At 40.3% G+C, this 13,684-nt stretch overlaps 1 protein-coding gene across 1 annotated transcript; it reads left to right on the top strand.

The window, feature by feature from the left end:
- Positions 1 to 6,467: 6,467 nt before the first annotated feature.
- On the top strand, positions 6,468 to 13,285 carry lrrc38a (leucine rich repeat containing 38a). The gene is made up of 2 exons (XM_085783098.1): positions 6,468 to 7,190; positions 12,957 to 13,285. Exons 1-2 carry the CDS (start codon positions 6,563 to 6,565, stop codon positions 13,202 to 13,204), a joined length of 876 nt encoding a protein of 291 aa, XP_085639224.1. The 5' UTR covers positions 6,468 to 6,562; the 3' UTR covers positions 13,205 to 13,285.
- Positions 13,286 to 13,684: the final 399 nt, after the last annotated feature.

Below are 13,684 nucleotides of genomic sequence, written 5' to 3'. Positions count from 1 at the left end.
GCTTTTTTCAAAACTCTAAACAAAATTCAGTGGTCAAGTTTCACCAAACCCCCAACTCTTCTTGCAAAACCAAACTTACACCTCAAAACAATTTTATCTGTGTTCAAAATGAAACTGTTGTCAGATTATACAAATGCCAGTCAAAACACCACACCACATTCATTACACTAGAAAAATGGGAAACATGCACTCAGAGCATGGAGCTGGAGAAGACCATGTTCTTGTTCATGACAGTTTCAAAAGTCAGTAAAAGTGTTTCAAATGAGGATTTGGTTCAGACAAGAGATCAATGGACTTTGGTGTTTTAGAGATTCATAAAAAAAAACCTAGTCAGTTGTAACATAAGCACAACTGCCTTTGACTCTTTGACGCTGTTTCATTAATTTGTCTGGGGAAGTGTCAAATCATTCTGTTTCACAGAAATCACAAGGGTCAGAGAAGTGTGTTACTTTCAAACGTAGCAGATGATCTATTTGCACACATCAGTGCCCAGATTAAAATGAACTTGTTCACCTTCATTTCTCACTCCATTTCACAATTTAAATGACTTAGCCTACTGTTTCCCATGATTGTCACAAAGCCAAAAAAAAAAAAAAGAGTGTGAGTAATTTTTTTTGTCTGCCGTGACTAACATCCAAACTTTCAGTTGGAATATGCACTGACCTGCAGAGATGAGGGACTGAGGGTGATTTGTAGGCTACTTGACTTGTAGTGTGACGCCCACAAACCTGGCAACCTGCTGAGATGCAGCAGACCAGGAGAGACAACTAAAAGCGGGAGGTTAAGACAGGATGATTCAGGTTTAGTATTACTGTATGCACAGGTCTTGATTTATTTCCCCTCTGTTCATTTCACTTTCAATTCATTCACTTGTTTATACTGAGCACTTCATAACGATAGAGCCAAAACAGAATTGTAGAAATGTTTTTGAGTGTGTTAAAAAAGCAAAAATTCAGATATCATACTCAAATAAGTATTTAGACATGCAGGTTCCTATGACACCTCAAATATATCTCTATCCTTCCATGTCCACTGATCATATGTGAGATGTTCCTTGACTGCAGTCCACCTGTGGTTTTTTGAGCTGACTGGACAAGATGTGGACACAAAGTCTCACATCATTTGGACATAAAAGCAACACATTATTTTGGGCACATTGCAACTGATGCCTGCTGTCTGCTCTTTTCTATATAAACTGCTTGTGTCATGATCATCATTGCTGTAAGTGTGGCTCCGTCTCTTTTTACTTTTTTAAACACACACTAAAATTATGGAGCGAGAGCATGTAGTTGACGCGTGTCTTCGGTCACAAAAACTCCACAGTTCTTCCTTCTCACGAGGGTTTATTGAAATCTTTCTTCAAGTTACAACAAAAAATAAAACTGAATCAATCCAAAATCAGGCAATAATCATTAGCACAGTTAGCATGGTCTAAAACTAGTGTGCTCTCCTCTCCTCCATAATCATAACTGAACCTAAGTACGCATACATCACGTTACGCACGTCTTAGCCAATAAGAAGAGAGCAGCTGTTATTAACTAATAGGCACTCTTATTACCTCAATATACAAAATCAGAATAAATCCAACAAATCTAAATTATTTATCACCTTATGTGTAATATACAAAATGGCTCTAACAATTGCAATGCAACACTGTATACTAATAAGTGGGTACATGATACACAGGTGTAAACCATCACAGTTGCAGGAAGAGAAAAAGGAATCAAGTAGACACAGAGGGTAAGTCATTAAATGTAAAACTATCAACGAACGAGTTCAAACACTCAATGAAGAAGTGTCTCAGCATTTACCAACTTAAAAAGAAACCCTAAGATTTATATTTGCACAAGCAGCTTGCTTTTAAGAACATGGTGCTGGGGATAAAAACAAATGCACAACAGGATTGGCAAGGTCCTCTTTCCCCAAAGCCAAAGGGGTCAGACAAGGACGCAGTTTGAGTGTGATGTCACCAACAGTCGACAGCAGCCTAAATTGTAGGGCCACATAGGACACAGCAGTGGACAACCTGAGAGACAAGGTAAGAAGGATTTGCTTACTTGGCTGCCCAGTTAGGCTACCAACATGAAGCAATATCTCTCCTCACATCTGATCTAAGAACAGCCTTCTACAGTATGTCATAAAGGGTCTGATGCCCGTTTGGGTTAGGGTTCGGAGAGATTTAGGGGTTAGGGTCAGAAAGTAACTTGGTGTAACTGCATCCTGTCGATAAAGGCTGTGATTATCAAGTAAAGAGAACAGTATCCATTTTTTGGAGGGTTGCACATTGAGGATTATCGTAGGATCTTTGCTGAGTTGCTAGCATTAGCCAAAGCATGCTTTTAGCTTCTACCATCCTGAGTTATATTGATAGGCAGGCCAGTGGCTCTAGATCAAGAGGAGGGACACCATCTGGGCCCCAAGGTGACATCAATGGCATCAGCGGGAGAAGGTTTAAAGGCAGAGGTGGACACACCTGGGACGGCAGGTGTTGCAGATGAGCACTCTGTCGTGGGCCCATCATCAAAACACAGCAACCAATGACCCGCCTCCAGACCCACCCCCAACAGGCAGCAATACCCACTACCACCACTCATCCCCACCCCTCCTCCTAGAAGAACATTTCCATCTTCCTGGAGTAAAGGATCATCCCCACCCTCATCTCAGTAGGCGCATCAGATAAGGGATTTTTCCACCTAGTCCTATGTAGAACTGAATTGAAAGAAATACATGTGTGCATGTGTGTGCAAAACAAGGTTACTCTTTAAGAGGCATATATGTAGTATATACACACACACACACACACACACACATATGTATATATGTGTATATATGTACACACACACACACACACACACACACACACACACACACACACACACATATATATATGTGTGTGTGTGTGTGTGTATATATATATATATATATATATACACATACATATATATATATATATGTGTGTGTGTATATATATGTATATATACACACATATGTGTGCGTGTGTGTGTGTATGCATGAGAAACATAGGCCTATATGTTTCTCATACTATATGTTTCTCATTTCAAGGAAGCCCCTTTGAATTTAATTGAATTTAACTGGGACAGAGAGATGGCAAAGGAGAGGGAGGGAGGGAGGGAGAGAGAGAGAGAGAGAGAGAGAGAGAGAGAGAGAGCTCAGTGAGGAAATAGAGCAGAAGAATATGAGCCTGACAAAAAGGAATCCAGCCTGCCTACAGATGAGTGAGGGCTGCAAAACAACAGATTAAAGGAACCCAGGGCTTGTTCCCATGGAAACCTTTGCCCAGGGAAACGATGATGAGAATGCAGCAGATTGTAGGTCAGACGAGCCATCAGCGATCCAATCAGACGTAATCTGTCTTGACTTGTGGGTCATAGATTGAGCAGTAAAGCTGGTGCTTTTCTGTGGCTTCTCTCACTGTTGGAGGTGCAATCCCAGCTAACACACCAGAGCAGTGTCTCACTGGAGGACTGCTCCAGTAAGGTGTGGAAAATACATAGTAACATTGTTATGTTTAGCTTAAGCATTGTTTTGTGGCAGTTCCTTATAAAGGATATAAAACCAACACAGCAAATAACATGGAAATAAAAACATAACACAGATGTAAGCAGCAAAATGAATATAATTAAATAAATAATCTGGGTAAATAATCAGTTATTTGCAAGAAAAGGTTTTAAAAGGGGAGAATCTCAGGACAATGTGAGTCTATTCAACAGGTGCGTTTTTTTTAGGGTGGGGGCTCCAAGTGTAACCAACAAGGCTCCATCAGCAGGCAATAGTGGTTGAGAGAACACATCCCAGGTTTATTACAGTTTTTCTCAGTCCCTTTGGTACATTTATTTCTCAGATCAGAATTGAAATTCTCAAAACTACTTGTGTAACAGGGGTTATGCATATGATCATATAATCACACAAAATTGTTTTTATTTGATTTCCCTGATGGTGATTGTGAGATACTCGTCCTCGGGCGGAGCTTTTGTTTGCCTATGTGCCCCTGCATTCCTTTTGGGTAACTCCATATCGTCATATAAAATGGCCAAGGCCCGCCTAAACTCTTCCTCTTACTTTTTACTCTGTGGGAGAGGTGAGCGTTTTCTTTTGCTCCTGGTTCTTTAAGTTTTATTTGGTCTTCATTTAATGTTTTGAATTATATAAATACATTCATGTTATGTTTATCCTTGTAGGGGCTCGGGTATAGTGTCCGGGAGGATATATTGTTTTATTGTTTTGTGTCATCTTCGTTTCCTTCCTTCACAACACAATGCAGAGTTTTCCACACCGGTTACACTTGTTAATTCACATCATTATGTCACTTGTGTACATCAAAAAAGCAGTTGCTCATTTCTTTGAACAAGTTGCAAAGGCTTTGGTACATCCATGCATAATAATAATTGTGTACAACAATGTACAATTCTCTGCTGTTTCCTACATTATTAATTGCACAACACAATGTTACAGTGTCTGACAATGGAAGGACCAGGAATTGGGCTGGATCAACAGCCAGAGAGAGGAAGAAGTCCTATGTTCACATTTCTACTTTTGTTTTTTTGTCTTTGTGCTATGCAGTGCTGTCTTTTCCTTTCTGTATTGCAATGACATGGTCTGTCAACAAATTATAGTACAGACAGGTATCAGTGACAAAAAAATGACATTAGTATATAAACATATAAATAAATTGTTAAATACCTCAATAAATGCAAAGTAAATTCATTTTGATAATGAAAAATGCTATTTCTGTTTTTATAGTGTACAGCGTTTCCCCTGCTAGCCCACAACAACAGAGGTGAAAAGATTTTTATGGAGATGCATATGGTCTAATAAAGCAAATTATGCTTCATTTAGTAATACGTCCCAATGCCAATAACCCTACAATTCCTATTACCTTCTGGTCCATAGTAACCAGAGTGTCAGTGCTTCTTCTAATAATAATAATAACAATCAGTGGTAATATTGATTTTTCTTTTCAGATTTAACGTTTTGTCAGATTTATTTAACATCAACATCTGATCATAAACAGCCTCAACTAGCCTATAATATTTATCAATGTAAAAGAGCCTTGAGTATGAAGAAGGTTCAGTTTAATGTTTTACCACAAGGTGGCTGCATTTCCCCTGGAAATCAGTTTATACTGAACTGTTGGCTGTGAAATAATAACAGTGCTGTCACTGCACCTGCCAGTATGTTTTGAAGACACCAATAAATGCAGCCAGGCTTCCCTTAATTCTTCAAGACTGATCACAGTAAGATGTCCTGATATAAATGTCACTGAGTGCAGCCTGGCAGGTTTGGTACCATCCTAATAGATTAGTATTTTTGAAAGCAAATTTGTGAGTGGGATAAACACAAGACAACTAGGCATTTCATTCACACATAAATTATTAAATTATATTTGTCTAATTTAACACTATTAAAAACAAAACTCATGAAAGATGGAGATCACAATGTTTCCAAAAACAAAAAACTGCATATCACAGTGGATTAAAAAAAAAAAAAAAAGTGACCAGGCTGTTTATCACATTGGATTGGTCTTTGGATTGATTCCAGTGTGCATTTTACGTCATCAGTCAAAGCTTCCTAATGGCTGTTTCGTAGTATGTTGGATTGCATCACCTGCCAGGACTGTTTATAATCATGCGTTTTGCATAATGAATGATAGGTGACCATGAAACCATCTCCTTTCCACCCACTGTCAGAATGTGAAGCAAATGTGAGATAGAAATAATTGAGAACTAGAAGATGAGGCTGGGAGGGAGCGGCAAACATCGGTGATTCCAGCCGCCTGCATGGGATACTGCTGTTGACTGTACATACGTACATCACAGCGTCACATGTGAGTCACAGATGGTGATGGTGTCCTCATTTTCTCTTCAGGGCTGTCTGTGTAAACAACAAGCAAATATATACAAATTCAGTGACATGATTTCAGTCACTGAGGACGCTCACTGCGTGTTTGATCAACTAATACCACTGATGATGGAGACCATTATTTCACCTCAGTTGCTGACTAATGAGACATGCGGGGATATCCCAGCAAATTTACATAGACACGCAAGCAAACTCATGGGTTACCCCATAAACCCAACCCCTCCCCTCGTTTGCCTCTATTTACCTCTGTGATAATCCACTCTCTGTTCACATCCCCCCTCTTCCCTTCCTCACCGCTCTCTTGCACGCTCGCTTTTTGCTCCTCCCCGCTTTTCCCTCAAACCCAGCAGGCTGCTATTTGATCCAGACTGCTTGTTACGTGATCTCCTGGTGTATCCCACTCCCTCGCTATTCGATGGCTTTTCGAGGTGTTCTTGCTTTGCAGTGCAGGGACCGCCAAAAAAAGCCACACTGAACATCCATTGTTTCACCTTTCCTCTCCTCTCCTTTCCTTTCCTTTCCTCTCCTTTCCATCCCCCTCCTTTCTTTCCATTTCCCTTCCTTTCCTTTCCCATCCTGTGATCTCAACCTATTTATCTGTCCATCTTCCTGTCCATTGTTACCATTTGTTGTGACCCCCTCAACCCCCTGTCTCCAGATTAATGCTGCTGGCCCCTCAACGATGTTACCATGCATTAACTGGCTACAGCCTTTTCTTGCCTTGATCTCTTCCACCTTGCTTACACGAGGCCACAACTGCCCATCCAGCTGTCTGTGTCCAGACCATCACACCGTGGACTGCACCGGCCAAGGTCTAACAAGAGTCCCAGACTCCATTCCTCTGGATGTTCGACGTCTCCTGCTCTCCAACAACTCGATTCCCTGGATCCCATCTGATTTCCTGTACCTGTACAGTGATCTGGTCTACCTGGACCTGAGGAATAACTCCCTCTCCCAGCTGGAGCCAGGGTCACTGAGCACCACTTCTAGATTAGTCTTTTTGGACCTAGGAAGCAACAACCTGACAGAAATCTCCTCTGGAACATTTGGGGAGTCCAGGAGTCTGATCAAACTAAGACTGGGGAACAACCCCTACCTAAGCATGGTAGGCAGTGGCTCTTTTACAGGGCTGACTTCTTTAAGGGAGCTGGAACTGGAGAGAAATGGCCTCACAGATTTGGATGTCGGAGTCCTGGAACCTCTACCTTCCCTTCGAAGGTTGCGTCTGGAGGGCAATCCCTGGCTCTGCAACTGTAACTTTGCCAAACTCTTTGTATGGCTGACAGAGAATCGCCACAAGCTTCCAACTGGTAAGATAGCCTACACACCACATGGACTCCCATGTATCTTAACCACCAAAAAACAAGTCATTGTATTATTGTTGTTATCAAGTTATCCACAAAACTCTGCCTGTGTGTCGTATCTCATAGAAAATTGAAGGGGACTGAAAGACAGTAGCATCTCGTTTAAACAGTTTACATTTTGTGTCATTGAAAGTGGAACAAGCAAATCTGTGTGATTAGACATATTGTACATTGTAACTTCCAAACAGAGTCCATCAGTCTGACCTCAGAAGTAGTGCTTCCCATGCTTAATTTAGATGAAGATAAACGACACTGTACAGTACTCATATATCAAAAAGTGTAATTATCCCTGGCCATATCAAAAATATACTGAACAACAAATAGAGTTTTCTCTTGTTTTCTCTGGACCAAGAAATGAAAAGATATTAAATGGCTGTAAGGCTGTAAAAACACTATGCAAAGGCTGCATGCAAAGACTGGCTGGCCTACCTGTCTGTCCACTCTGGGTCAAACATTCAGCGGTCACAGGTAAAGAACCAGAAGAAGATGCACAGGATTTATAGACAAACTGTAACAGCGCCTGTTCCACTGAAAGCATTGACTCCAGCAGCTTGCACTTGTCAAAGGAAGACGACTGCAGAAAGAGCCCAAAATGCAAAAGTCCAAATAGGAGTCAACGTTGACGTCACTTTTCAACAGCAGCGACAACAGACAAGCTATAATGAATGGCTGTGTTTCTGTTACACAGGTAGTGTTTCATTTTTTTTCCAAGGATATTTTGATGTAGCTAGCCACTTGTTATTTCAGTTGTTTCATCATTGATTTCATCATGTAGCCTATTAGCCAAAGCTAACATTAAATAATGCAACAGTTGTGCTAGTAGAGTTGTCCAGCTAATGTTACCTTGGATGTAATCTTTATAGCTTATATGTTTGGTGATGATAGTGTTGATATTGTTGTGTACAAATGTAATTAGATTGTAGTTTATCTAATGTACTATGTAGTAGCCTTGAGTGGGACTTTTGTGTTATGTCTTTTTAGTTATGGAAAGGACTCTTTGGATTCCTCACCCTCAAAACAGGAAACGATGAGCCCACCACCCCAGCTCCAACACTGCCATTTCATCAGTTTCTCTGGGAACGGTGAGTGCAACTTTATGCAGACAAGAAACATGACTTAGCCATGATTTTATTCACATACAACCACCTTACCAACACCACAAAATGTATATATATGTCCTATAAAGAATTAAGATCCAATAATATAAATGTTATTTTTGTAGAGATTCTTTGACAGTTATACAAATCTCTTTGAAATGTTGCAATTGCCGTTATGTAACTGTGTTATATTCTTTCTATAGAGGTCAATGCCAAAGCAAAGGAGGATTACCAGTGTCCACATGATGCCACATGCAAAGCCTGCAATATGAATCTATGTTGTTAATAGCATTTCAGTGATGTTATTCATATGTTGATGAAATTACAATACACAAAAGTTACATACCACCTCTGTCAGAGTATGTTATTTTCTGTGTAGCAAATGACATAATATGAAATGCCTTCATTATTTATGCTGTGTGTACAGTAAGTGTAAAGAAAAGACTGTATGACTTCAAAGTCTTCGTTCGAACAAACTCAGAACTGTTAAAGGGATAGTTCAACATTTTGGAAAATTTACCCATTGCCATAATCCCTGTCATAGGAATAGGCCTGCGTTAATTACCTTTATTTATCAGTGCATGTTGTTTTCAGAGAAGAGGCGCAGAGAGGCGGCACACGGAACTTTTGGTTTTCCCTAAATAAACATTCCAACAACTCCAAAACGCTCTTGTGGCGAAGGTGTGACCTGCACATTCACCACGCTATGAAATAATAGCGTGTAATTATGTAACATTACAATACATGAAGCAAATACTCGGAACTACTTGGGATTTTGAAATCACTCCGCCCAGCAGCCGAGTCTGGAATGTAGTTCCGGCTACAGATTTGCCTAGAAAACATCTCTGTCTAGTAATGTTACATTATTATTTCATAGCGTGGCGAATGTGCAGGTCACAAATTCTCAATGAGAGCGTTTTGGAGTTGTTGAAGTGTGTATTTAGGGAAAACCGAAAGTTCCGTGTGCCACGTCTCTGCGCCTCTCTCTCAAAACAACATGCACCTACAAATAAAGCTAATTAACGTATACTCCTATGACTATAGGGATTATGGCAATGGGTGAATTTGCCAAAATGTTGAACTATCCCTTTAAATAAATACCATACAAATCCAAATTTTGGCACAAGTATTTTTAAGAGCAAAAAACCCTCATCATTACTTGGCATTGCTACATCCTCCTGGGATGTAGCAATGCCACGTAATGATACGGATCACAATTCCGTGACCCTGCCCTAGAGCTGTGCACAGAACATCTACAAAAAACATCTCCTGGATCAACCACTCCATCTTTAATATACTCACAGTCTACAGGACCCAACCTGTCCTGATATTGTGAATTAATATAACCACTAAACTATAAGAGTACAATCACACAGGCACAGAATTGCATATTTGCTTTTATTCATTTAATCATAGGAAAACAATAGAATTACCTCTACTTGCTGGCCTTTAATTAAGCATTCAGCTGCATTTCACAGCCTTCAGCTGGGGCTGAAGTTTGCTCATTTGTCAGAATGTGACTTGAGGATCAACATCAATCACAATGCATGACAGTATATGGGGGAATTGCATAACCTTGCCTGTTCTCAAAAATGGTTTCTGGCATGATTGATGTAGTTGTCCACATCAATCTTTCTGCCAACTGCTGGATAATTATGCCGATAATAATATTCAATAGCTTTTGTGACATACAGTATGCAACTAAAACTCAAACATCATCAAACTTTTTAATATTTCAAATGCTGTAATATTTTAATTCATAATATACATGCCAGTTTTAACTGCAATTTCTAGCTAAAAATTGCAATCTGACATACTACCTGTAAGTGCGGTGGGCATAATACACAATACGTTAAACCATAGAACATGAAAACTGATACATAAGCACAAAATTCATTAAATATACGGTATTTGTCTATTTTACTGTCACTGTGTACTGTATGCATATTTAAATATGAGTACAAATCCTGCACATCTCACTTTGTATATTGTTGATGATATTGCCATGTTAAGTGTGGATGCTGGACAATATTTCCAGAGTGAACAAATAATAACAAGTCAACGAATCAAAAGTAATTTGTGAAAGTGACTTTTTAATTATACATTACTTTAAAAGATTGGCTTTTGAGAAAATTACTGGAGAACCTGCACAGTGTAACATGCAGGTGGTCATTTTTATAGGCATTGAACTTTTCGTACCTCTTAAAGTAAAAGCAATAAAACAAAATGACCCACCCACACACAATAAATAACAGTAATAAATGAAACAAATAAAAAATAAGACTGAAACAAAAAACTGAGAAGAGACATTATTCACAATACTGTGTTTGTGTGTATCCACTATGGATGTGTCCCAATCGAAATATTCAGAAAGGCACCCATAATGAGATGGCTCCAAGTATTTTTCACATCTAAAAATTGTCATCATTACCTGGAAAAACAGAGGAAAGATTGTTACGCACTTCCTCAAATCACCATCTCTTGCCTGCAGACTTGTCTCCTCAGACAAGTCTGCAGGGTTTCCTCAGACGGAGCAGCATCAGCTAGACACAGTGTCTCGAAGCAGCGAGCTGCAGTCATCTTACTCACCCCCTCCCTGCTGGATTCAGTCACCGAGGCTGAGGTTTCATTTCAATCCAATTTCTGCCATGCATACATCAAAACAAGGCATAGAACTAGTCATTTTAGCCGGATGTGTTCATTCCGTCTATTAAAACAAAGTCTAATAGAAAGTGGTGTCATTAAATACACTATCGAAGAACAGTATGTGATCCTCTGTGTGTGTTTGTATTGATGTGCATGATACGGATATACAGTGTATGCATTTGTATACACAGACAATGCTAAATTTGCTTGTTTCTGCATGTATAAAACTCTACAGATGTGAATACATATTCTTGTGCGCACCATCTTTTGTCCATGGGTGTATTTTGAGTCCACGTGCATGCCTGTGTGTGAGGGGATGTATTTCTGTCTGTCTGTGTCCTGCATGCCTGTGTGAGCATGAATCTGGCTGTCTGTTGTAGCGCCACGTGACTGGAATATCACCAAGCTATGTGGTCACTAAGTCCCTTTTCATGTGGAAAACCCCTTCTGGTCTTACAGTGACTCACACACACACACACACATGCACACTTGACAATGATGTCTTGTGACTTTTGGGTACAGCAGTGCTACAGGAGAATCACAATAAAATGTAAGTGCCTCTCTTTACACAGTGGACAAACGGTGTCCGAGGTGTTACAGTGGAGTGGTGAAAATACTATTTGTTTTTTCTTGGTTTAGTAAAACATTGTTCACCAACGGTGGTTTGCAGAAACCACCATTGGTGTTTTGGTGAAGGGTCAGTATTTTTTCTTTGATGTTCAGCCTTTGGGTTTAGTTATATAATATTACTAATGTGTAAAAGCAGGACGTCTCCTCGTGCATTGGAAGTTGCAGCTTAAAAACATAACCTTTGTTTAAAATGGGGATTTCAATGTTGTATTTAAATGTTCCACCTGATTTATCCAAACATCTGAAAATAATTTTCAGCTAACACTGTGACCTTGCCACATTATGCCTATGAAGTTCCATATTACTCTTGCTAAAATTACAAGGCTGTCCAGTTAGAAAGCTGAAGCTAATGATAATCAGCTTCTTGTGTTATGGTGAAAATGAACGTGGCAACAGGACAGGAGCAATGAAGGGGCAAAAGCATGACAACCTCTCAAAAGGTAGCCGTTTTTTTATGTGGTGGCCACATATAATTTCTCTCCTTATCTTTCCTACAGTTATTAGATTATAATGGGATGGAGATCCCAGCCACAACGGAACAACCCACACTAAAACCTGTTGGTGGCAGTTACATTTCTTAGAAAAATTAAAATGATGATCTACATCATTGTCTGTGTGTGTGTGGTGGTACCAGAGTGAAATTGGATCAGGACAATTGAAATGATGGTCCCTCCTTTTCAAAAGTCGTTCTGCACTTCATCCACTGACTGGCCTTCACATTTCCCTGCCTGAATCCAATTGAGCACCTATGGGAAGTTATAAACAATGCTGCCAAGTGCTACGTCTGTGCAGGAGATCACTGATGGCCTGATCCAGGTCTGGGATCCCTCCCAGTGGCCAACATCCACTGACTCATCAGGAGCATATCCAGATGCTGATGTGTGTATGCAGGCGCACACACTACTATACACGCAGCCATACACACTGCTGAGTCAGATTATCAGTTGCAGTGATGAAATTCAAGTTGGATCAGCTTATGATTTAAATCTCCCTTGATTTACACGACAAAGAGTAGCGGACTAAGGGCAGCTATATAATGGAGCTAGGGATCTCAGGGGAACAGACTAATTGCTGGCAGACATGACGCAAATGACTAGGGAACCACTGAGGAGGATAACTTACACAGACAGCTATGGGGCACTACAGAGAAAGAACAAGAGCTTGGTTGGGCACACAGGGAGATCGAGCTGACTTTTCTTAAATGTAGTGCTCAGTTTGGTCTGAATACCCACTTTCCCTTGTAGTAAATGACTTGTAAGGCAGAATGTTGATCAGCCATGAAAACTCAGTATCTTAGTTGTCAATCAGTCAGTTCACTTGTTCTTTTCTCTCCTCCCAGGTATGGAGGGGATTGAATGCTCCTTGCCTCTGGATGGACGTCATATTCCCCTCAGTTTACTCTCGGAGGACAGTTTCCGGGAGTGCCGTGGTATCCTCACCCTAACAGACTACCTCATCGTCATCTTTTCTGGCATCTCCGTCTCAGTGGCGGCCATCATTGCCAGCTTCTTCCTCGCTTCCACCGTCCATTGTTTCCAGCGCTTGAGCAAAGGCAGCAAAGGAGATGAGGAGGAAGGGAATGACTGATGGGAGAGGAGGGAAAGGAAATTTTGGTTTCATACAACTCCCCTCCTGAGAGATCTGGTTTGTATCCCAGAGAAGATTTGATAAAACATGAGGACAGAAAGAGGTCAATGGTTTGGAAGTGAGCAGACGTCAGAGTCAAAGGAATAAGGTCTTAGCATGTCAAATCAATCAATGAATCATTGTGGCAATACTGCTCTGACTGCTGAGACACTGCTCAGTGTCTGTTAAGAAAAAGGAGAGTTGTAGAACAACAATCATGCCATTTTTGAAAAGAAATATTGAGACTGAAATTGGCAAAGAGATTGTAAGGTGAAGAGACAAAGGGATGCACACTGGAACAGTGTACAGTGTGATCAACAAGCACTGCAAAGAGAATACATATCATGTCTTCAACATTACTATGATGCAAGAGGAAGAGGTGACAGGGGGCTGACCAGTAAAACGTAGAACAATCCTTCATCACAGCCCTATTCTGAGGTA

Source organism: Trachurus japonicus, chromosome 7 (assembly GCF_045865225.1).
Source record: "Trachurus japonicus isolate A0001 chromosome 7, Traja_1.0".
NCBI classification, from domain to species: Eukaryota; Metazoa; Chordata; class Actinopteri; order Carangiformes; family Carangidae; genus Trachurus; species Trachurus japonicus.
This window is presented reverse-complemented; position numbering and strand designations above follow the sequence as displayed.